General features: G+C 42.8%; 1 protein-coding gene across 1 annotated transcript in view; it reads left to right on the top strand.

The window, feature by feature from the left end:
- The first annotated feature begins 2910 nt into the window (after positions 1–2910).
- XPO4 (exportin 4) overlaps positions 2911–26018 on the top strand; it is an 81921-nt gene continuing 58813 nt past the window's right edge. Inside the window, exon 1 of the mRNA XM_080374604.1 lies at positions 2911–3345. Within this exon, the coding sequence (XP_080230730.1) occupies positions 3268–3345 (78 nt within the window). The 5' untranslated portion in view covers positions 2911–3267. The remainder of the gene's footprint in view (positions 3346–26018) is intronic.

The following is a 26018-nucleotide window of genomic DNA, read 5'->3' as shown; positions in this document are numbered from 1 at the left end:
TTGGGCAGGGCTGGGTTGGTGGCAGGTCTCCTTGACCCAGCCAGAAAGTCCAGCCAGGAACAGCAGAAGACATGAGTCAGAGACAAGGTCCATGCAGGAGATAGGGTTGGACGCAAGGCTATATATTACATAGGTCCACCCAGGAAGGCCAACTGATAAGCCAAGACAACAGAAGAAAGGACCGGGCACAGGTAATCAGTCTTACAGTACTGCACATGCAAAAGTCCCAGGTGAAGGTGTTAGGGCAATTAAGGTCCAGTTGTGTGCTTTCCTTGGCCCTGACAAATACCAAGCTAAACATAAGCAAGCAGAACATGACAGCAGTGAGCAAGACTACTTTTTATAAAGACATTCTGGGGTTTTTACAGGCATGAAGCCAGTAGATCAAGAGAATTACTAGTCCTCTTTATTCAGCACTTGTTACATCACATCTGGAAAACCACACCACACTTCAGGTCCCCTGGTATGAGAAAGAAGTTGACAAATTGCAGTGAGTGCAGCTGTGGGCAATCAAGATGGTGAGGAGGTAGGAGCTCATGCCCTTTGAGGAGAAGCTGAGGGAATTGCATTCAGTCAGAAGGCTTGAAAGGGAATGCAAGAGCTTCTTTCCAGTACCTGAGATAATCAAGAAAATAGAGAAACACTCTCTACTGAGGTACACAGCAGTAGGATGAGAGGCAATAGTCACATGGGGAGGTTCTGATTCAAAGGGGAAAAAAATCACCATGACAACTATCAAGTATTGGCACAGGTTACCCAGATAATTTGTGCGCTCTCCATTCTTGCGAGGACAAAGCCCTGAGCAACTTGGTGAGAAGGTTGAAGAAGAAGGTTATAGAGACCTCTTGAGTGCTGCCCCTGCCCACTCCCACCCCAAACAACGCTGTTCTATTTCTATTGATCCCAGGCCACAGAAGAATGAAAAACCTTTGAGCGTGCCTCAGAAGTTGTTGAAGAATCTAATTTTGAATACAAGCTAGAAGTACAGAAATACTCAACTGAAGTAGTCCTTTACTAAACACAGATTTTTTTAAAATAGCATTTTTCATACTCTTCAGGGGTGGGTTTTTTTTTATATTACCTCTTTGTACAAAAAGTTCTAAGTCTTTAGCTCTTGTTTTGCTGTTCTTTAGAGTAAGACTCATTGTACATTGCACTGTTGGCCCAATAAACACAGTTCAGGACTTAAGTGTGTTGTCACACTTTCACTGTCTACGAACTCCTCCATCTCTGATCATTGGTTCAATTTTCCTTATGCAGTCAACTAGCTCAGTATTAGATCAGACTTGAAATTTAGACAAAGTACGTAAATATTTATAATGAAAAACAAGAAATAATTTGAAAAACAGATGTTACAAATAGTTAACAAGACATGGCCTTGGAAGAAGGAATAGATACCATAAATATGTCAAGCTGGGACACAACAAAATATGCTCAAGTAGAACCAAAGGGTTACTGAAAGCAAACAGAAAATTACTTGAACTATGTGTGAACTATTCAATTAGGATATTAAAAGAAAGCCCCCTCCCCAAGAGCATATACAGTGAAAAAAAAAATAAATGTTGCACCTTTAAATGGAGACTAGACTTGTAAGAACTCATGAGAATTGTGACTGAATTTAATTGTTAACAATTATTCAAAGTGTATGAAATGTTTTATTATGTGTTCAGAGGTGTGCTAGCTTTGTAGATTTACCACCTAGCACCCATCTCTGCGCAGACACAATAAATGATATCTCAGCTCTGTGTGTGAGAGTGGTTCTTTGCACACCAGGTAAGCAGCTGTTTGTGAGAGAAGGTTTATCTCTCCTTTCAGGGCAGCCCTGCTGATCTCCCCACGTTCCTCAACTGTGAAGCTGAATGTTACCCTGAAATACATTCAATGTTCCAGCATTTACCTCCTACGTAAACCACAAAGATCGATCCTCTACATGGTGCTATTGCTACTTCTGGTATCGGCTGGTAGCGAGCACTGCCATGCCCCCTGTTCAGCACTGAAAGCTGTCTTTTCTTTGGGGAAAAACACTTGCATTCTTCTTTTGAATAGGAAAGATGTCTGTCTTGCTGTCATCTCATTTCCTTGACACTTTCTTCTGCCTTTGGCTATCACACCATATCACTGCATGGAAACATTGCAGATTTAAACGCCCTTTGTGAGAACAGTCTGTGAGCATTCAAGGCTGGCATCGGCTTGCCCAGTTAGCCGTTAGGTTCCAACCTTCGTGTAAGTTCAGCGCTGGAGCTCAGCTAAGGTCTTCTGAAAGTTGGGAGGATGGTTGAACCATGGTTGGAAATACCTGACTGCAGTTAAGAGTAGAGTGATCTAGCGGGATCTGAAACCGCTGACCGTGCTAAGCAGCCTGCACTGGGGGGGGACAGACTCTGAAGGGGATCTAGCCTGGTTCTGTGCCCTGAACACTCCTTGGCAGCTGCAGATCTTGCAATTTAGTTTCACCTGAAGGTATCAAAACTGCAAGACTCCTCCGGCGTGCAAACCGAAGTGGAAACCACCAGGTTTGTTTAAAAGGCAAACCCCTAAACCAGATCGGAATGCCAGTGAACCCTTCTGCTCCTACGGGTGCACGGCCATGTTCTGCCCAGCACATGTTTTGAAGGCGATGCTGTCTCGTAACTCGCATCCATAACGTGAAGTGAGCTCCTGATAGAGTTACGTGGAATCTAAAAAAATAATAATAATAAAAAAAAAAGCGGTTTAGATGAGTTTTAAACCTTGGCTGTTTTTCAGTCTGCCGTAAAGCAGCGCCGTTCGCAAAGACGCTGGCCCCCGCCCCCGCTCCCCGCAACCTTCTGAGCTGCGCGTCAAACCCGCATCCCTCTCACCCCCCAAACGCTGCAAGCGCAGCCCGGCGCCCCGCTCCCGCCCGGGCTCCCGCGCTGGGCAGGCGGCGGAGCGGGACAGCGCCCGGGCAGGCCCCGCCCCCGCCCCGAGGCCCGGCAGCGGCGGCCGCGGCAGGTGCGGCGGCCTCGAACCGGCGCCGGCCCCGCCCGGGGGCTCCGCGCGCCACGCCGGGCCCGCCCCGGAGGCGGGGCGGCTGGTCGGCGGGAGGGGCCGGGCGGGAGGCGCGAGGCGGGTGGGGGCTGTCTCCGGCGGCCCCCCTGGCTGGCGGCCGGCGGTCACGCTGCGGAGACGCCGCCGCTTCGCCTCCGCGCCGGGGCCGGGCCGCGCCGCGCCGCGCCGCGCCCCGGATTGGCTGCGCGGCTGCCTCGTCCCAGAATGCAGCGCATGGCGCGTCATTGAAGAGAGACCATGATGGCGGCGGCCGCGGCGGCGGGGGGGGCCCCCGAGGTGATCGCCCAGCTGGAGAACGCGGCCAAAGTGCTGATGGTGAGGCGGCGGAGCTGGGGGGGAGTGCCGTGCCGTGCCGTGCCGCGCCTGCCGTTCCCCTGGGTCCCCCTCCTCGCCTGCGCTCCCGCCGCCCGCGCAGCCTCCCGCCGCCCTCGCCCCTCAGGCGCGGGGCTCGGGGCGCAGCCCGCCGGGGCGCGGCACCTCTGCCGCCCCCTCCCCGCCTCCTCCCGCTCCTTGGCCGGCCTCCCCCTCCGCGCCGCCGCCGCGCCGGCTCGTCCCTGTCAGCCCGCAGCCGGGGTCGGCCCCCGCCGCGCACGCCGCGCCGGTCTTCCATGTGCCGCCCGCTCTCCCCCGCCGTGGGCGGGCTGCCGGCTGCCCGCGCCCCCAGCTTCCCGCCCCGGCGGGGCGCCAACGTCCCCTCACGCCCCCCAGCCCCCCGCACCGCCATTGTCCGCCGCGGAAACCCTCGCTGAAGTTGCCAGCGAGCGGCTCTCCCTCCCGGCGGCGGGGGCCGGGCCCCGGGGCCCCTCCGCGGCGTTTGGCGGGGGTCGTGCCCGGTGCCCGGGGCGAGGGGCCCCCCGGCAGCGCGGGGAAGCGCAGCGGGCCGGGCGGCGATCGCTTCCAGAGTTTTCCTTCCCGCGGGGGAGCGCGGAGCCGCTGGCGGGTCGCGGTGCTGCCGCGCAGTAGCGGGGCCATCAGCCGTGCTTCGCCCTCGCCTCTCCATTGCCGATTCGCTGCCGGTGCCTTGTGCGTTGTTTTCCCTGTTGCATGGAAAAGAAAGTCCCTACGGGAGAGATCAAAAACGCAGCGACCGTCGGGTGTGGAAACATCCCAGTCATGGGTCCTTGCAAAAGTTTTCTGTTCGTTTGGATGAAAAAGCTGTATGTTGGCCCGCGTCGTTTATGCATCTTGCTTGCAGGTCTTCTAAAATTGTCTGGCCCAAAGCCCTTCCCGCAAAACTTATCATACCAAGACGTGATTCCAACAGAAGTAAAGTTTGTAAGCTGTTGATATTAAAGGGATTTCAAAAGAACCAAGCAAATGGTAGCAGAGTTTGCCTGGTATCAATAATTGATCGATGTCCAGAGCCTGAACGGTGATGGTTTAATGTCTGCCTGTGGCGGTGGCCTAGCCGCAGAGCGACAGGTGACTAGCTTTGCTTGCAGGTGTCCTCATCAAAATGTGTTATTCCTTGTGAAATCAAAGCCTGAAAAACGTTGACTGTGTTTTCAAACAGGAAAGCAAAGGTAGATAGCTTAGCAGTAAGCATAATGCTTTTAGAAAAAAACTTGTCAAAGTATGTGAACAGTGATGCATTTTAAGCTTTGAGCCACACTTGATTCATGGATGCCTTTGCAAAACCTAACTCTATAGACTATTGGATGGTCTCGTAATGCCTGTGTATCTCAGTTTTAAAAATAACAGTAGCTATATTTACCAGAAGTGTTTGACTGCTTAGGGGAAATATGTAATAAGTAGTATTGAGACAGAACACATGTGTGGAAGGAAGCTGGTGGTTAGGTAGTTTTCAGTATCAAACTGATAACATGTGAAGTGGCATCTCCAAAGTTTTGTATCTGTGCTAGAAAACTTAACCTTACTTGCATTGGCATAATTTCCCTAGTGTAGCAGCCCTGCTATCATAGAGAGGGAGATGCAACTTAATGTGGAGTTAAAGCAAATAACAAGTTAAATCATGTGAAAAGATGCAAGCCTCTTATGGTAAGGTTTGTGCTTCTGTTGAAGAACAGGTGCTAAACTTGATGGTAACAATATGTCTCAGGTCTGCAGGCACATGGCTGTTAGGGTCCTCGTTGAATTTCTAGCTTACTGTCTCCCTCCAGCCTCTGACAGTATGGAAGCTGACTCGTTGTGGTCATTACCTGTTTTTTTGTTCATTTTTCTTTTCTGCAGCTGCTCTTGGAAGTTTCATAGACAGCACCGAACTGACAAGAATTAGTTAATAATAAGGCTTTTCCTGAGGAAGCTGAATAAACGAGAGATATTTACTAAAGCTGTTTGTGAGGCCAAGGACTCAGGCTTTAAACTGGGCTGGCTGTAGAAGAGCTGCGAGAATTGTTTAGCGTTGTTGCTCTGTGTTTCTTCTCAAAAATCATCAAGTCTTTGGAGTGATGGAGGAGAGGAGTAGTGCAGGTCGCTGGGAGCTTTTCAAAGGTGGAGGTGAGACCTCAGAGACTGAAAGGGTTGTGCACTCCGTTCCTTACTTACTGCTCTCTTTCTTACTAGCAACTGTGGAAAAACAAGGGCTGAAATTGTGTTTCAGGACTGCCCCTGGACAGTAACGACCTTAATTTACTTTAACCGTAGGACCACACTGTTTGGTAAAATCTGGTATAAGATCTGCTTGGGCATGAGGGCAGGAAGTAACTGTGCGTGGCAGCTAGGAGGTGTGAATTGATCAAGCAAACTGGTGGGATTGCTTAGAAAGGTATTTATGTAAAAATCTGAGGATTTGGGGGAGGGTGGTGAACCAGGTGCTAGTAATGGAGGTCATGAGTAGAGGCTGGCGCCTTGCAGCGGAGCCATACCTGAAGAGATGGAAAAGGGCAGAGCTGTGAATGGTCTGACAATAGATGGCAGCAAGTTTTAACTAGGCAGGGAGCTGTGGAGGGATTCAGCAAGGTTTTCTTGTGGCAGTCTGGCAGCTGAGACAGTAGCAATCCTTGCAGAATACTGTTGGCTAGGGAGGCTTCAAAGGTGGTACAAAGTGTCTGAGGATGGAGCAGGAAGTGGTGGTGGTTTATGTGTTACTTGTCTTGATTTCAAATTGAAATATTGAGCCTTGGGGAGGATAATGGACTAGAATTCAGACATGCTAATACAAAAAATCTGAATGTATTTAATTAATATTCCTTGGGGGTAAGTATGGATGGCCAGGGGTTCTCTAAATCTTTGATAAGTATTTTCATAATTTTTTTTACTTGATCTGGGTTAGCTGAGTTTTACCTTTAGAAAACTACTTTTATGTCAGAGAAGAGGTATGTTAGTTCTGAACTCATAAACTGGTGATCTGTATGGACTTAACAAACCACGGCATGCAGTGTATGAAAACTGGGAAGATTCAATCTGTTCTTTCACCGAGCTCCTCTACAGCTGTGTATAATGCTTTTCCTTTGTTACCAATAGCGCCTTTCAACAGGTTCTAGGTAGGCCATGTTCAAAAGCCTTAGCTTGGAAAACAATTGAAATCTGGTGTCAGTTGAAGAGTTGTTACAAAAGTTGAAATTGAGTTGTCATTAGCTGCCAAATAGGACTTTGAGTGTTGATTCTGTGACGATTTGCTTTGGTGTGGGTAAGAGTATTTGCTATATGAAAAAGTATGTGGGTTTTGGGTGCTTAATTCCTTTCTAACAAAGCTAAATGCTGTTTACTTTAAGTAAGGTCCCCATAGAGCTTTGTAACTTAAAAGTGCAGAATGCTGTGTGGTTTTTCAGTGCCACAGGCCGGTATATATACCTTTTGACCTCTGTGACTTTGGCTTGGTGAAGACCATACACCAGCATCTGTTCCAGCTGGCATGGCTTCCCATAACCAAATGTGTATGATTCCTATCTATTATGTTCCGTTTAGCTCAGGTGGTAATTAATACCAAATATAATTACTGTCAGTAAGCACTGTTTTAATAACTGTCTTCATGGATGAGAAAAGATACAGGTAGTATTATTAAGGGGAGAAATGTAAATGTCATGCTATAGGTGACAGAATGAAGTAGGAAGCATGTGTAAGACTGTTTAGTTATTGCTGAGAGCTTATGAAAGCAGGTTGAATTTTTTTAGTATATGATGTTCTGTAACACCTAAATGTAAATTCACAGGTTATAGCTTGTTCACCCCACCTGCCTGTGAAAAAGGATGCTCTGTTCCTACGTGCAGCACCACTTTCTCCCTTGTGACCCTGTGCTGAACATATTAATATTGCTGAGATGACATAGGAATTAAACAAGGGAATGGATTTCTGTCAGGTTAGCAAGATGAATTGACTATCTGTGCAGACATTTAGGTTGCAGAGCTGGCATGGGGGGGAGCTGAAATTAGATTGCTGGACGTGTACAGGGCTGGTCTGCCTCTGTGAGCTGTTAGGTTGGCTCAAGTGTATCATATACCTTCACTGTACAATTTACTTGCTAACTCAGGCTTTCTTGATATTAGGCTTTTCTTAGAGCAGCACAATGAAAAGATTGAGAAGATAAGAGTTTACAAGTTTCAGAAAGGGAAATTGCATCTGGAGAGAAGGCGAAAAAAAAAAAAAATCACAGTGAGTGTGGTTTGGTGAAGGCAGTGGAGCAGGCTACCTGGAGAGACTATGGGATCTCCCATCTTTGGAGATACTTAAAACTTGACTGAACAACGCCCTGAACAACCTGATCTAACTTTAAATCAAGTTCTGTTCTGGGCAGGAGATTGAGCAAACTGAGGTCCAGAGGTCCCTGTTGTCCTAAGCTATTCTGTGTGGTATGGGTCTGTGTAGCATTACCAGGTTCAAGAAAATTTGAGCAAAGGCTTCTGCGGAACACTTCCTTTTTTAAAAGTTTGTAAATGTTCTCATTTCGCTGTGGTCTGTTTTGGAGGTAGTGGGGATGCACACATGACTATCTTTTTGGGGTACTGCTTTGTTTGTGACTTATCCTGCCCTTCTGAGGGAAGTTTCAGGCTAAAGTTGGGCAGTCTGGCAATGGTCAAGCAAACTTCTCTTTCAAATGTTGAAATAAGCTTATAGAATAAGAGCATAAGGGAGCATATTAGTATCCTTAAAATCCAAGGCCAAATTATTTCTATCATCTACTCTGACAGTTTGTATGGTTGGCTTTTTTTAACTTGCCTTTCTTGGGGTTCAGGACCATGACAGCCCTCCTTCCATGAGGAAGCTCAATTTCTCATTGCAACCTGTCGTCATTGCGGGGCAGTTTTTCAGACTGGGAAGCATGACTAACGGTAGGGGTGGAGAAATCGGACAAGTGAATCATTCCAGTGCTGAGATTTGTTGTAGTCCTCCATGTCATCACCCAGCAAAACAAACTGGATGTGTGCTATATTCTGGCTGGATTAGACCAAACCTCTGCCTAGCTGAGATCTCTTTCCAGTGATGGCCTCTAGCTGCCAATTTAGAGAAAGGGTCTGAAAAATAAGGATAATCCTTTCACTAGTATATACTTTACCTTATTTGAATTAGCAATTTCAAGAGCTTGAGGTAGCAACGTTGTGTTTAATGATTTTTGATCAACTTTTCTTCCACTAATGTGTCCCGTTGTTTTTGGAATGCATTTATATTTTTCATTTTCTTAGTTTTTAAATTATACTTGTCTGGTAGTAATGAGTTTCACAGGTGGTTTTGGAAAAAAAAAACAACATTATGTTATTTGAGAGAAGCCTGCTGGTTGATCTTTTAATTCATTCTTGAATTACAAGAAATACCTGATAATTGTTCTGATTTTTCTTACATGGTATCCTTTGTGACCTTTATAGCTCTCTATCATACTTCATCCTCCCATCACGTGTTGGCTAAACTGAGGGTCTTGTCAGTTTTTCATATGGGAGATTCCCTATACGTCTAATCATCCCTGTACTCTGTAGCTCTTTAGATTTATGGTGCTGGTTTTGAGATGGACTGACCATAACTGCATTCTTTTGTGATGTGGGTATTTGAGGATTTTATCTGGTTTTAAATTTCTGGTAGTCTTCTGTATTCCTTTCCTAATAGTACTTATATTGTGCTTTCCTTTATTACTTCAGAGCAGCAAGGTGATGTTTTCAGAGGATTATACCCAAGCCATCTAGATCTTTTTCTGGAGTGGTACTAAGTAACTTAGAGTCCATCATGTGTATGTGTAGTTTTTCCTCCTTTTGCTTAAGAACTGGTATGGTTGGTGCATTTTACAGGCACACGGTTCAGGTTACAGCTTGGGAGGTAAGTATGTGCGGTGTACGGCATGCTAATGAAGCTTTTACCTGGGAGCTGAGAACAAATGTGCATGGACCATACCTTAAGCACACAGTACTAAGGGTGAGGAGTTGAGAATAGGGATGTGAGGATTGATACAGATTCTGGTATCTCTGAAAAGCAAACATAGCATCTGATGAAATGAAAGTCTAGTGAAGTGGGATTCTTCATGCTTGGAGTTTATTTACCCCGACTGTTTCACAGAGAGAGTATTCATCTTTTTGAATCAAGATGATTCACGCTCATTTGACATGTCATTGTTGCATTGGCAAATTTCTGTATTATGTGAATGAAAATACTGTGTCTGCTCCTAGATTTGTCCACTGGGGAGCTTCATTAGTCTGTAACTCCATCTGGATAATTCTTCTTCAGGCACTACCTACTGCTGTCTTCTCTTCAACATGCTTCCTAAGAGTCTTATCGTTATGCTAATCTGTGTTCATTAGTTAATTAACAGCTTTCCATGTGGAGGGGTAGAAGAAATCCTCTTGTTGAGCTGATGCTGTCACGAGCAGCTAAGTAAAATACTCCTTTTCATCAATTTCTGACACTGTTTTGATACTAAAAAGTATGTCTAGATTAGGTATACACAGGATCTCCATTTCTGTGTCCTGGCTTGATGTAGAGGTGGAATTCTGGATTTTGATGATAATGTCCTTTTCCATTTTAGAAGGGGAAAATGTATTATTTGTATCTATCCCGTTTTCTGCTTTCCTTGGCTTCCCCAGAACAAAACAGAGTGGAACTGATGCCAGTGTTGGGCCAGTGATCTGGCAGAGGGAATGCTGTAACATTTATTACAATGTTTTGTTTTTTCGGTGGATAGTGGGATGTATAAACAGCATAAAACCACATATGTGCTGGGAGATGTGGCATAGAAGGGAGGGTGTCAGATGTGAGCTGTAGGAGACGATACAGATCTTCAGTTCTTTTTCATCCCTTTGAAGTCTGTCTAAAACATCCTGTTGGGTAGGGAGTAGTTGTTCAAATAGGGATTTTAAGAAATGGAGGAAACTGGCAGGAGGACATATTTTAAGTAGTCCCTCTTCTTCCCCCTCCTGTCTCCCAAAAGGAACCCCCAAACTTCCCTGCTTCTGAGACTTAATGACGGGTGGCATCTATACAGTGCTGCCTTTGGCTCTGACAAAACATACACTAGTAGTACACCCACCTAAGTGGCTGCATAGCGAACTGGATTGGGAAGTGGATGCAGGGAGAAAAGGGATTTTTAATTCAAGTAATTTTCACTGTGATACATTATAAACAGTTTTGCTACCTTGACTCAGATGAAAAAGTTTGCCTGTGCTCCTAAAAGATTTTGTCAAATTATGCTGTTAAACCACGTAGGAAGTAGCAGATATAATTCTCTGTCTTCAGATCAAGACTGCTTATTTTTTTAGTGGAAAATACAATTAAGGTTATTTGGATTAATATAAGAGCAAGTGAATGAAGCTTTCTTGCTTTTGTTACTCTAGAAGTCAGATAAGTTGGTTGAGTGGTGCCTACCAAATTCAGAATTTACAGAACTATAACAGTGCGTATGAAGAAAGACTAAAGATATATCATGGTTTGTGCTGAAATTTTGAATTTCAGTATTTATTTTCTTGCAGTCCAGCTGTTACATGCAGCTGTGCAAAATGGTAGAGGCACAGCTGTAGTAGTGTTGAAAATATTCCTTATGCCAAGGTCTCTTGAAGGCTTTGTATAATTAATTTGTGGTTGTGAGATCAATAAAGTGCAGAAGGGTGTTTTGCCACTGAATTGTACTGTTTATGACAGCGCGGTCCCTGGGATTTCAAAAGGCTTGGCCAAAGTGAAGAACATCTGCAGTCCCAGGCTTGTGTGTGCACAGAGGTAAGCTGTTTTCACAGAAGCCTAAACCAGCCTAATAGTGAGTGGCTGAGGAAAACCATTACTTGTATTTTTGCTAGATTGATTATCTGGTAGTTTAGTGAGCTGGACTGGTTTACAGAAGGGCCTGCCAGTTGCCAAAGCCAGCACAAGATAATAATGTGTGTCTAGGAGTGGAGAGGAATTAGTGTGGTTGGAAGGAGAGAAGGAAGGTCTCTATCATTGCATTGCTCCTCTGAGAACCACAGCCTTGGCGTTCTGGAGAGGCAGATCCTGTCTACTACTATCAACTTAGACTAGGATCCTGTTGTAACAGAGGAAAAGAATAATACCAGCATCCTTCATGAATGTGTTTTGAAATCTGTTAATGGGAAGAGCTGGAAAAAAGTTACCTGATACTTGTCTCTCTGTGTACTCTGTTTTCCTGGCAAGAGTGGACTGTAATGCTTGCAGTGCTGGTGTTTTGGGAGGGTTGCTGTAGTATGGCATTAAGGCTGTATTGGAGTGGGTGGCATGTTCCTTGATTTTATATTTCCAGTTTTTCAGAAATGAGTAAAGTTAGAGCTTTTAAGACATCGAGAGGTGGTTAAGCCATGTTCAGTCAGTTCTTAAGGCTGCTTTGGGAGGAAGTTGAATTCAGCTTTTCCGCATCACAAGTAAATACCCTGGCCGCAGAGGTTTTTGTTCCAACAGGTGGAGGAGGGTAGAGGCAGTTTGTAGAATTCAAAAAACAGGTTGTAGCTTCATTAACACAGAGTCTGAAAATCCAGTAGCTGAGTGTACTCCAGAGGCTGGTGCACTGACCTGTGCCACAGGGCATTTGTGGCTCTGGGACTTGAGCATGGGTTTGTACAGAGATCAGTGGCACAATTGGATGACAATCGATACTGAGTTACACCATCATTTATTATTATACAACAATATTCCAACTATTATTAATTGTGGCATTAGTGATGATAGGCAAACAGTATCAAAGCTAACAAATAGCAGAACCAATTTTACAGACACAAACCTCAGTAGCTCATTTACGCAGTTGTTGATGAAGTACTGCAAAGCTGCTACCTTTTTGTCACATTGCAGGACAAGAGAAGTCGTACTTCCATGCACTGTGTCGTGCTTTAACCCCAGCCAGCAACTAAGCACCACACAGCTGCTCACTCGCTTCCTCAATGTCGGGATAGGGGAGAGAATTGGAAGAATAGAGTGAGAAAACTCATGGGTTCAGGATAAAAACAGTTTAATAGGTAAGGCAAAAGCCACACACCCAAGCAAAGCAATTCATTCATTCACTACTTTCCACCAGCAGGCAGGTGTTCAGCCATCTCCAGGAAGGCAGGGCTCCATCATGCATCATGGTTACTTGGGAAGGCAAACGCTGTAACTACGAATGTTCCCCGCTTCCTCCTCCTTCCCCCAGCTTGTGTGTACTTGGCATGACGTTATATGGTATGGAATATCCCTTTGGCTAGTTTGGGTCAGCTGTGTCCTGGCTGTCCCCCCTGCTTCCAATTTCTTGTGCCCCTCCAGCCCTCTGGCTAGCAGGGCCCGAGAAAGTGAAAGTCTTTGACTTGGTACAGACATTACCTAGGAACAGCCAAAAACATCAGTATGTTATCAACTTTGTTCTCACACCAAATCCAAACCACAGCTGTGCACGTGCACCAACTACTAAGGAGAAAATTAACTCTGTCCCAGCTGAAACCAGGATGACTGAGAGGCTGGGGACAGGGGGAAGGTTTCCACATTGGTGATGGGGGCTAAGCATCATCCTCTCAGGACCAGCATCTACATGCATATCTGCTTTGAGCGCGCAGCAAAGGGTTCTTCTCTTTTTGCTGATTTTGTCTGGCTCTGCAAATAGGTGGTCTTCAAGGTTTTGGAATGAACTTCTCCAAACTTGATCTGCCACATCTTGGGCTTGTGTCAGTGGTCTTGGTATCATGTGGCCCCTTAAGTCAGTTCCTCTTTCGTCTTGCCACAACTTTACCCAGGCATCGTTGGTCCTGGTGGACCCTGCCAGCCTGCTGTGGGTTTCGCCTCACAACTCAGTTTCCTCTTACGTTACACCCCTCATCTTAAAGCTACGTTTTACACATTTGTCACTGGTAGATTTCATAAGGATCCACAGCATCTATATGTATATATGTGTATACAGTTACTCAAGATCTCCAAATGGGAGACTGGATTTTCATCTCTGTTGCAAGAAGACTGCAGCCCTGCCTTGGGGGGGAAGTATGTTCTCCCTTGCAGCTACAGATGCTGGTTTGATATTGGGTGCCTTAAAGCTGAATTTGTGAGGTGGTAAAGCAGCGACTGAAAAGTGTTACTTTCATCTTCACTGATTTTATGCGCAGTGATTGGAGTTTTGCGTGTTTTCTGCACTGATCGTAGTTTGGGACTTTTTTTCATGAAGGTCTTAAATGTTCACACTTAGTGTAGCTTTATAATCTCTTCACTCACCGACTACTATTTGCTTGGCTAATAACGTTGCTGCTATTTGACTTTTCTCTCAACCATGCCTTTTTGGTAGTTTCCCAGATGGCTACATCTTGCATTGTTATTGAGGAAATGTGCAAACAGGTTTACAAAACATACACTCCTCTCTGAAGAAAACATGAATAACGCTTTCCTTACCTGTCAACAACAAAAGCCCAACCCCAAAAACAAATGTGCTTTTTCCTGAGAGAATTAATGGGGCTTAGCTGCAAAGCCTTTATTTTGTGAAGCTGTTTTAAGTGGGATTAAGAACAGATGTTGGGTAGCTTCAGAATAATTAATTGTTTAGTGGGGAATATATAAATATGAAATTCTAATATCAATAGAAATAATATTGTTTCTGGAGCTATTCTCCTGTTTACATTACAATAACATTCCCTCTAACAGAACTGAGAATAAAATATGTAATTATGACCACATTTCTTCACAGTCATTTTTCAGTATGTGGAGCCCAGTGACTCTTCAGAACTTGAGACTTAGCTAATTTATGCAGGTTTCTTGGAGTGAACTTAGGCACTTAACTTTGAATCTTAAAAATTGCTTTTTCTAAATAAAACCAAAAAACTTGTGTATGTGGAGTAAAAAAATAAATCTCCATTCAAAAATGGTTTTTAGAAGAGAATTTCTCAAAATATGTATTGTGTGTTTGCTCCTCTGTATATTGGAGGATGAACAGAGAGATATGTAATTTTTTCAGTAACAAGGTTCAGGCTGTATCTGCAAGAGCAGAACAAAGTAGTGAAACAAGGTAAAAGTAAATTACATCCTACCTTCTAAAGTGTGTATGATTTTAGATATATTTTTGCCATTTCCCAGTAACAGGGAAATGTAAGGGAAAAGAGCTTTTTGTAGGTGTGTTCAGTGGAAGTGTGTAATTTTTCCCTGGTTTTGAGTGAAAGAAGTTATTCACATCACAAAATCATTTTCAATTTCATAATTTCTCTTGGATTCCTTATCTTCCAGCCTGGCTTAGATGATGAGCTGCATCCTCTAGCCTCTATTCTGTTGCTCTTTTTTTTTTTTTTTTTTTTTTTTTTTTGCTAAACCTTGATTTCATGTCTCTGTAACTACATTTCTGTTTGCTTACATGATCAGGTATTGTATTTTGTGTGTATTTTACTTGTGTCTGCCTGTAACTTTCTGTTGGTGCCCTAACAGTTAAAAGCTATTAATGAAGGTAGGTATTTTAGGCTTTGCTATTTTGAAAGTGCACTAAGCCAAAGGAGTTTTCCATATCAAGTTTAGATAAAACTCCAAAAACTTTAAAAACTCCCTTATCTTGCTTTTAATAAATTAATTCTAAATAACTATGATGGCACAAAAGGATTTTGAAATTTTAGCAAGATTGATAGAGGAGGAAGTATTAAAACTTGAATTTTGGCAGGGAAGCTGGCTGTCCTGCATGCCTGCCTTTCTTCATTAGTTTGTTGGGAGGGAATGCTTTTGTGATAGGAGGCAAAGCCTAAAACTCCCAGAAACCAAAATGCATCACTATTTCAGTTTGTCTTGCACAGAGTGATGAGTTTTAGTTTTTGTGTTGGGGTGTGTGTGTGAGGTGGAGGGCGGTTACCCATGTGATGTCCTGTTACCCCTGTGGTGCCCTACCCTATCTGCACATGCTTACTGTAGAAGGCTACATGTGAGTAAAAATAATCCCACCCTTGCAGCAGTGGGTGGTTATAGCTGTTCTTTCAGTAAGTGTAGTTTGAAATTGGACAACAGGAAAAAATACATATTATAAGACACTTCTTCACATGTGGACAATAAGACTCTTGCAGGATGAGGGCAGTTGCTGACCATACTTGACGTACAGTGAGCCTGATAAATAGGTTATATATCATGTACATCTCAACTTGGGGAATTTGGAAAATGAGTGTTGCCATTACCAGCGTTATTATGATCTGCTGTCTAGTAGAAGAGGGGTCACAACAGTTCTTTCTTTAGTTAAAACTTTGTCTTGAAATTCACTGTCAACAATCCTGGCATTTTTTGTTAAGCTGTGTCTAATACTGCCTTACACGTACAAAAATGGGTAATACAGAGTTAAGCTACTTGACTCTTATGATCAAGGTGCAATTAGGATTTCAGGGGCTGTGAATGGGCTTGTGTCCTGTCTCTTGCTGGAGAACCAGGACCTGTCATGGGGATAGTCCACTCTGCAGTGGAGGCAGTGGTGTGTGTTTGGGCTGAGACTCCTTCCTACCTTCTAGGATGATAGCCTCAAGGCCTGAACTTGGGACCCGTTTATCATCATAGAATTATAGAATGGTTTGTGTTGGAAGGAACCTTAAAGATCATCTAGTTCCAACCTGTGCCTCCTTGCAGGGGAAAGAGAGAAGCATCTGTTGTTGGTGGGAGCCGAGAGAAAACTTTGGTTCCGTTTCCACCAGCTCTCCTTCTCCTTGCCACAGGATTTGGAGGCCAAGTTCACTCCAGCTCCAGGAGACCATCAGAGGAAGGAAGTAGGAGAGCAAGACTTCAGGCTAGTGTGAGTGCAGTTGTAGTAAGGGCACTTTTATGAGTTCTTGTATCCTTTAGTAACATATTTTTAGGGTCCTGTGCTACTGCAGTGACTCGTGCTGAAGTCAAAGCAAGCTGGCTTTACTTGTTAACATTAAATGGGTTACAAAAGATTTGGAACAGTGAAGATTTCCATAACTGCACTGTGTAGTTACAGTGTTCTTACCTTTGTCCTTCTCTTCCATACTGAGTTGCATTTGTTCTGTCTCGACTGAGCTTTCTCTGGTCTGTGTGGGTTGACTACTTGTTGCTTTGTAGGATCGTACTAACTTCAAGGGGACTCAGTGTGGATTTGCCCATTGCCACCAGCCAGGTGTTTTAGGGAAATTACTTTGCTAAACAGAACAGTGGGTCAGACCTTGCTTGTGCTTTGAAATGTTAAGATGGTGAATGTGGAGATTAGGAAATAAATAGCATTTAATTTAAGGGTTTGAACCGTAAACTCATGTCGGCATTCATCCTCTGTCCACAGCCAGACTACCATGAACTGAGTATCCATTATAGGGCGTTTGTCAGACTTGCCTGATGTCAGTGTGCTTCCACCAATGTCCTAACTTCAGTTACAGAGGAAAGAGTAACAAATAGGTGTAAAGCATTTTGCCTTCACTGCTGTGTTACACTGTATCCTGGTTTTCATTATCTAAATTTACAGAATTGAAAGACTATTTAAGTTTACACTGAATTTTCTTGAATCCAATTTGAAACATATTTCTTGATGCAGAAATTATAAAGAAAGCATTAAGATTTTAAAAGAAAACCAGATTTTGATTATAGTGTATGTAAAGTCTGTGATAATTCTGTGTGCTGCTTTTGTGATTACTGTATATGGGGCTCTGTGAGTTTGGTCCAGCAATGACAAGTTTAAACTTGTAACTCTTGGGATATGCAGAATTTCCCATGCAGAATTCAGTCATTTCTCCAAGTTCTGTTGGAGTAATCCTCCATGGGGTGGATGGAGTCTGGGCTGATCCTGTTCACCTAATGCTTCCAGAAGGTTGGCATGAGTCAATATACTGTTTCCTTGAATTTGTGGATTTTCTTGTTGAGTAATGAGCACAGTGGTCAAAAGAAAGTCCTAAATGAATCCTGTGAGGAGACTGACAACAGTCAGAGCTGATAGTGGATGAACAGCTCACATAGGTACATAGACCAACTACAGACATCTGTTTGTCAGTGCCCTGCCACAGCTACCTGAGGGCTATACCTTCATCATCCTTTATTCTTTTTTCTTCCTCTTCTATGGTCCTGCTTCCTCGAACAGACTCCATTCTGCCATCCTCCCTTTTGCCTTTCAAGTCCTACCCACTCTTCTTTAAGCAGCAGGTGTTGGGTACCTATTTGGATGCTAAGGAGCAGACATGAACAGTGGAAGCAGTTCCTCTGCAGTCTGGTTACCACAGATCATGTATCTGAAAAGTGTTGTGCACGTATATGAATGGTAATTTCAGTGGAGAACCTATAATAATCCATATTTGAAGATCACATTGTTAGCAGAGAAGTAAAATCTCAGCAGTTCTTGTTGCTTATCTTTGAGAGGAAGTCTTATCTCAGAAACATTTTGATATTGATGGTAATGATTTACTTTGGCTCTCTAGTCAATTAATGTATATATATAGTATCTTATATTTAAAGACCATTTCAAAACTGATAATAGATCTTATGACAAACCACAATTTATCTCCTGTTTTACTTGTAAAAGACTTAATAAAGTACTTCAGTTCCAAAATACAAAGCAAAATCTGATATGAAGAAAAAAAATGTTTTTTTTCCCCTATCATTAAGTCTCTGCATGAAAGCAAGACTGTGAGTAGATCAGTAGGCGTAGATGTGTAGGAGGTAATTCCTCCAGCAGTCACGCATTTGTTCCAAATATATACTGAAAAATACTGGGCACTCTGGGGTTTAAATAATTCAAATAATTACTTTTGGGAAAGGATTTAAAAAAAAAAACAAACCCAACTTTTTGTTCAGGAAGTCTTAAATCTCCAGCATGTTGTCTCTACTGCATGTCTGGTCAGAAGCCATCTATTGTGTCTTACCAATCTTCAAAAATAGTCTTGAGTATCTCTTAAATTGGAAGATGAGTTACTGCTGTAGATTTAAATGATTACTCTAAAAGGCAAGTGCAAAGGAAGTAACTGGAACATAGTTGAGATTGTTTATTATGCTAGCTAGGTTTTCTGTAGTAACTTAGATATTATTCAAGGCTCTGGCAGTTTTTTAACAGCAGATCTGAACTGGACAGCAGAAGCTGCTGTCTATACCAGTTGTCTAAACTGCCTTCTGGCCTGGTGCCTGAGGCAGGCATGTCTGATCCACTTGTGAAGCAGTTGCTGATCGCTGCAGAGCTGTGCATCTTCATGTAGCTTGAATAGTTTGCTGGTGGCATCTGCTTGATGAGAGGGTCAGACATCCTTGTGTTGTTGGGTATCTGCAACTGCTAGAGAAGTAAGGGTGAATAGCCAAGAACAAAAATGTGGCTAATGTCCAGTTCTCTGTGTCTGACTTCGCTGTATTTAGTCTCTCTGATTAGCTATTTTAATAAGGCAAGTGACAGTTAGTGAGTGTGCTGTGATATACTGTAGGAAAAATGTTACTTAAAACACTTGAAAAGTGTTACTGGTAAAACTGGGATGAAAAACCCATTATGGCTTGACTCCACAGAAGTCAGGGTAATGCAGTTGCAGGGCACATTGCTTGACGTGACTTTGGTAGAGTGAAGCTTCAAATCTTATTCTAAGAATCTGATACTTTTGTATAACTCACCTATGTAGCAGAACTGTGATGGGGTATAATTTTCTTATGGGGTTTTTTGTTATTTAAGATACAGAAATCTCTTTTAAGGGGGTTTTGAGCATCTTAGAAGAGCACATTAAGTTAAAAATGTCATTACTTTTGACTGTTGAGGTACACTGCAGCTATAACAATTGCTTACATGAATTGAATAATGTATTTAGCTGTCTAAATGCGGTATGTGCACTAGTTAAAAATTACTGTCCTTATGTTTGGGGTTGTTATCCCCCTTTTTTTCCCCTCTTTCTCCTTCTATTTTTGCCCATGCCTCTCAGCTACATTACCGCCATCACATGATGTTCCCCTGCACATGCTTCTCGAGTTCACTCATGATCTTTCTCCTTTGCATATGCCTCACTGTTACTTGGCTTCCCTGCCTGCTGGGACATGTTGGCAAGCCATCTGGGCTTCCTTTATTCCTCGCTTCTCTGTGCGTGTCTTGCCTGATGGTGGCTGTCAGCAAGGTCCAGACCCAGCTGTGCCATTGCAGTTTCTGGTGGCTTTTGCTTATCCTTGTATATTGACAGAGATTCGGTTTCTTATTCTTGTCTCTGTTAGGCTTCCAGGCTCTCTGCAGCACAGAGTCTATAGACACCCTTCTGAAGAACAACTGACATGTTTAATTGGTTTTTCATAAGCCGATAACCGCCCACAGACCGACCAGAGTTCAGGAACAGTTTTGGTTTTACCTCTTGACTTCAGGGAAGGCAGGATTCCCCTAGATATTTAGGGAAGCTCATTTTGGAGAGTTTGTGGTGACTTTTATGAAGTCACACGCTTGAGCAGAAATCTCAAGCTTTTGTTTCTGCCCTTGTCAAGTTTGTAAAGTAATTTACTTGCAGGCATAAACATTGCCTGTGGCAAGATAGTTCCTTCTTGGCTTTAGTAGTAGCAGGTACAAGCAATTTAATCTTTTCTTTTTTTAAAACCCAAGAAAATTCTCTTAGTAGGCATGTTTGCATTTCCATAATCCTACTAGTGTTTAGGCTGTACTGTTCATAGGGGACCTTTTTTGTAGGTGGGAATACTGTGGGCGTCAGCTTAAAACACACTGGTGCACTCTATGTTCCCTTAAGCAGCAAAGTCTGGAGGAGTGTGTGACTGTTCTTTGTGATGTGCTAATTTGCAGATTTCCCCCAGTGTAATTGTAGAAAGATGCTGAACTTGGTTGTATTCAGTGCTCTCTTGCCATAGCAAGTCTATGAAAAATCAGGATTTGTTTCTAGCCAGCTTTTTCTGACTGCAAGGAATGAAAGCCCTTCATCCCATCCTTAATTATGTTTATACGCAATCATGGCCAGGATGTTTCTTAGCAAAAGTATGGTGCATAGGTAACAGTGCAGCCTGGTTAACTAAATCATACTTAAATAAAAAACTATTCCATTATTGATTTTAACAATAATCTTGTCTCTTGAATGTTAGAAGTTTTTTATTGTAAGAAACTGTTACTCTCCACAAGTGACCAATAAGTAATATTCTCTGACATCTTCTGTCATTAAGAAAATAATGTCACATCTAGTATATGATCAAAAAATGTTGTATTTTGTACGATCAACATGAAACTGCCTAAACAGAATTACCTGGGAGGAGGGGGAATACTTTTTTTTTAAAGCAGAAAGTGCTGCCAGAAATAAGGGGAAGGAGCTAAAAAAGCAGACACCACTTCAAATATGGATATGGTGTAATTTCTTCAGCCTGTTATTGGCAAATACATGGTGACTTCAACTTCAGTCTTATGAAGAGAGCATGTGATGTTTGCAACCCGTTTGCTACCTTTCTCATGTCAGGATGAAGGGTGCCAAGCAATGAAGACAATAGACAAGTCATAATTATGTATTTTTACTGAGGTAGGAAATGCTTGTACAAAGCGTGTGGTTCTGAATACGTATGTGTAGCTTCATATCCTTCATCTGCATCTAACTACTACTTCTATTTAAAACAAAACAAATACCTGAAGCCCCTTATTTTTCCCATGTGTACCTTCACCAGATGTTGCCTAGTCATGTGTGTATTTTCCAAATGACATTTGGTCTAACCCTTTCTCATATCTGCCTCTTTCCTGTTCTAAGTGTCACTGTGAATTAAGATTTTAAATTATTTCTATTATCTGTTTGTGTTAATCAGTTTCTGCCTAAGTAATGTATGCCAAATTTTTAGCCTTTTAATTGTTACCAGTTGTGCTGTCCTTTCTTGTAGCATCAGTGAATAATATGATAACACTTTGATGGTGTACCACAAAGGGAGGAGCAGAAAAAAAGATGATCAAAGTTAGAAATGAGAAATCTGTGTTATATAAGGAAAAAACAAAGATGGGTTATTTTGGAGAGGAAAAAAGTAAGTAGCAATATATAAACTTAGGGAGTTAAATGATGTTGCTGTATCAGGTGCTCTTCTTTTATCTTCCCATGGTACAAAAGAATGGTTACAGGGACGCAGGGATGGTTTCAGGCAGGAAGAATGGGAAAGCTAGTTAAAATCCTACCAGTACTCTTGTGACTGTTGAGGAACCCATGCTGTTTGGAGGGTTTAATATTGTTAGTCTGTGTTTGTGACTTCTGCATTTTTCAGATCAGTGGATCGCTTATACTAAGATTGCCAGAGGTAAACAGTTCTTACAAACAATGTTGTTGCACCTCCTGTTTTGTTAGTAGGAAGAGGGGTGATGGAGCTTCTTGTAACATTCTCATAGTAGTAAGAAAGGGGAGAAGGAGTTTTTAAAGGAGCTGTGCTGACCTCGAACACATTGAGGAGAAACTTTTATTTCTGATGAAGGTGAATCCGGTTTTATTTTTATCAGGTTCCACACTGGAAGGAAAAGATAACTACATGGAAGTTACTAGATTTTTGTAAAATATCTGGTCTAATAGTCAAGGAAAGTATGGTGGAAATTTATTAAATTGATTGCTGCTTATGAAAAAATCTTTGTCTTTAATTAGGAATTGTTTAACTTGGACAGGGAGCTCAAGGACAACTGTAATGAGCAGGTGGTGTTTGTCCTGAGCCCCCTGGACAAGCATGATGTGAGCAGAACCATCCACACAATAAATACTGTGCATAGCTGTGTCAGGATGGTAACTCCACCACACTTGGGTATCTGGACAATGTCTCTGGTGTGTGTGAACCTTACAAATCATGAGAGAGTACACGCCTGCACTTAGCCTAAACTTAAAAGTTTACGTACACTAAATGCGTGAACTATTTTTATTTTCCACTGAGTATAAAGGTGGGCGAGCTCTGGGACTGCACCAGAAGCCTCACCTACAGGTGGACGCATTGCATAGGGGTTTTCTCAGTTACTGAGAGACTCCTGGTACCACCTGCAATGGGGCTTCCCAGCTGCAGTGTGGGCCTGGATAGCGTTAAGGTGGTAATTAGTGATGTATCCTTTTCTTAGCCTCTCTGCAACGCTTTGTGGTAATGACTTCATGCTTTGCCTCTATTGCTCTTTTATCATATTGTGCATAATAACTAGTACAGTTTCCTTTTATCATGTTGTATGCTATTTTCCTTCATTGTAATATAATAAACTGTACTTATTCTTATTTTTGATTTGGAATTAATTTTTGCTTGGTATCCAGTCAGTCAACAAAACAGAAGGCAAAACCTGACTTGGGATTAGTTTTACATGACAGTTTCTGTCCTTCCAAAAGAATTGTCTTATTGCTGTAACACCCATGTAAGCTGAGATGGGTTATCTCCTGAGAGTGGGCTGATTTTACTGTTGGGGTTTATTTAATGTACAGAAAGTGAAAAACCAAATGCAGGGTGATATGTGAGTCTGTGCAAGGAAACTATTGAGAATCCAATCAAGGATATAAAAGCCTACTCTCTCTCTTTCTACCACTGAAGATCAGTGCCCAACTTTCGAAAGGCTTGCCTGTGTCTCAGATGCAGACCAAGGGACTTGCTCCTGGCAGAATGGTCTTTATGTACAGAAGGAGCTGTAGTCATTCTTTGTGTATTCGATCTTCGTAAAGCTGGAGCACGCTTACACTGCACCAGAAAAATCTGTTTGTACCTATGATTTGGACAGCTTTTCTGTTTGGCTAAGCTGTACCAACATTTCTTCAAACTGTGTCTATCTGCCTGTATCCCAAAATATTAGAAAGATGCTAACTGCTGAGGACTCAGTAGTGTGTTTACCATGATAATGGAGATCCTTAATGTCCAGCTCTTGTTTTTTTTTTCTCAGTCCTCTTTTCTGACTGTGAAGGTGTGAGATGTTAAAGATGTTTTCTACTTTTCACTTCACAGGCTCTTAGTTCCTCCTGAAGTTTAGAGTTTGTGCTCTTTTAAAAGATATTTCTCCCCCCCCCGCCTCATTTACTGTTGATGGCTTGAAGAGAAATTGTAGGATTTCTGTAAGCTCATGCAGGATTTAGATCTTCTGACATATGCTTATTGGCTTTGTAATAATTTTGTCATCAAATAACTTACCTTAATTTTTCTCACTTTTTATTTTTTTCGTGTTTTTTGTTTTGTTCAGACTAGTGATAGCAGATGAACAGAAGCAGAACAAAATATGGTATTGGTTGGGTTTTTTGGTTTTTGACTGTTTTTTTATAAACTGGTTGACAGGAAAGGGAGTGGGCTACATTAGTTTCTTATTAATTGTCCAGGCTTTCAGATAAGTCCAGTGGTCCTGAAAGTGTTAGTGCTAGTCTGCCAGATTTTCTAGTCTTTTTTTCAGTTGCTCTTTCCCTTGTGTGAATAATTGCCATTGGAGTCAAGTAGTTTTACTGGATCTGATCAGTAAGCACTGCTGTTGCTGTTCCTGTTCTGTATCCAGACAGCCTTTGTAGCTGAAAGGATGTAATTTTATCTATAATACTGTGTTATGTACGGACTCTATTCTTACGGGGCAGTATCTTGCTATGCTAAAACCAGGAGAGTATCATTGTCTTGGAGTACTTTTTGTAGTTAACTTGTAAGACAGAGTAGATGGGTGTTAGCAGCAACATCAGACAGTACAGAAAGGAAAGACTGGTCATTAACATACTGTTTTTTAATGCCCTGTAAGATCGATTGTAGAGAAGAGTTTGAAGGAGACAATTGGAAAGAAATCAGTGAATGTGTAGGTATTTTTAGGGGACTTTCCAAGCATGACGGGTACTTGAGGTATGTTTCTAAGCCTGTTGTGCCCAGGGGATGCTGGGCACTGGCTTCCCGGGCACTCGGGATCACCTAAGCGAGGGTCCTTGTAATATGAAATTAGTACACAGAATACGTATGTGCCGGGCCTTCCTTAGAGCCTTAAATTGCTGGATTTTCAGTGTACGGGTAACTACTGTTTGGGTGAGGTGAAGGCAGTAGACTCTGGGCTTTAAGCTCCCTCTGGTGGTTTTAAAGTACGGTTTAAAGCTTACCTGTTGTAGTTCTCTGCTCCGAACAGTTTTGAGTTTAAGCACATAAGTCATTATTAAATTATCGTGATTTTTAGAATTATTACAGGAATATGATGTGCTGTGCGCTTTTCAAAGGTGCGAAAGGCCTTCTGTAATCAGCCTTCAGAAAAGTAGAAGAGTTAAAATAATGTAAAGTTGGAAGTCTCTTTTCTAGTTATTGTAAGCATAAAGGGGATATTTCCCATTAATCTTGAATTCTGTCTTTTTGTAATGGTGCTAGAGTTTGCTGATGCTGTTCCTGAAGATGCCCTTAAGTATTACAGAACACTGAAAATAAATACAATCTCTATATGACAAACTCAAATATGCTTTGTTAAGGCAAAATTAGTTGAAGATCAGGTAGCCCTGATTTGCTCTAAGAATGTGACTATAAATTACCCCGGACTTGCAAGATGTAATGCTTTGTCACACTCAAAGAATTCCTTCTGATGTGGCTGTGATTAGTGAGGCTTCACGGGACTGCAGAGCTGTGAGCTGCAAGGTCTGTACTGCTGAAAGGGCAATGTCACTGCACTGCTTTTCTCTCCATCATTGCTCTGGCACTTGTCTGACTTCCTGATGCTTATTAAAGTAATAAAAAGAGTGTTCATTCCCTTTGTGGCGTGTCATCCCCCCACACCCCCCTTGTCTTTTTGTGGGCTGATTGATAGAAGGGGTAATGCAAGGAGGTGATGAGACTGTGCAGTTGAGAGCCAGAAAGGAGTGGGACCTCTCCTTTTAGTAGCAGAAACTTACTAAAATAAGTCACTTGTCTCAAGAAATTTTATTCTAAGTTCTTGCAAAACTTAGTTGACTAAAGCTGTGTGTTCCTTGAGACTTCAGAGTATTCCCATGGCATTGCACACCAACAGAGGCTGTAGATTAAAAGAACTTTAAATGGTAATAGCGCCAATCACCAGCTATTATGTCCTACGCTGTGCTGGTTTATGGTGAACCAGACTGGGGAACCGATCGAGATGAAAACAGCCTGCCTTTGGTGGGATGCTTTTCCGTGGTCACTTCCCCAGTCTGGCCCTCCGTGTGTTTGCATGAATACTTGCCCATACAATGGGGGCAAAAAAAGCAGGGACTGCTTGTTTGTTTGGTTTGGTTTATTTGCAGTAGTACTGAAGTGCATGTCAAGCTGCTGCTGCATAGGTCATTCCTGTATTTTTGATAAGCTGCTCCAAATATTCTCCTGGCATTCAGTACAGTGGGTTCTGTTGCAGTCAATGTAGCTGCAGTCCACAAGAAGTACTGTCCTTCAGATTGCTGAAAGCATGGGTGGTTAGGAACAGCTCCTGCTGATGGCTGGCTGCATGCAGGAGCATTGAGGTTTTATCACAGAGGTGTCACATGCCCCAGTTTGGTAAGGCTGTTTCTTTAGAAGTTTACATTTGCTTTAAAAGTTATTAAAGTTCAGATTTCTGCATTGGGTTGGAGTTCACTGAAGCTCGGTGTCCTGGAAGGACTAAGGTGCTGCCATGGAGCTTACTGTTGTGTCGGTTGTTCAGCAGTGCGTAATACCCCAGATATCTGAAAACTTTTCTGTGCATGCATCTGCCTGCAACCAGCTGACTTAGCACTTGAGACGCTGCTCTGAGCACGTGGAAGACAGACATGAACTGAGGGCATGCGGCTGTCTACACGTATGCATGTGTGCAACCTAACATGAGCTGCTGCCTGCCCAGAAGGGAACATGGACAAACA

Source organism: Falco punctatus (genome assembly GCF_963210335.1).
Source record: "Falco punctatus genome assembly, chromosome: 2".
Lineage (NCBI taxonomy): Eukaryota > Metazoa > Chordata > Aves > Falconiformes > Falconidae > Falco > Falco punctatus.
This window is presented reverse-complemented; position numbering and strand designations above follow the sequence as displayed.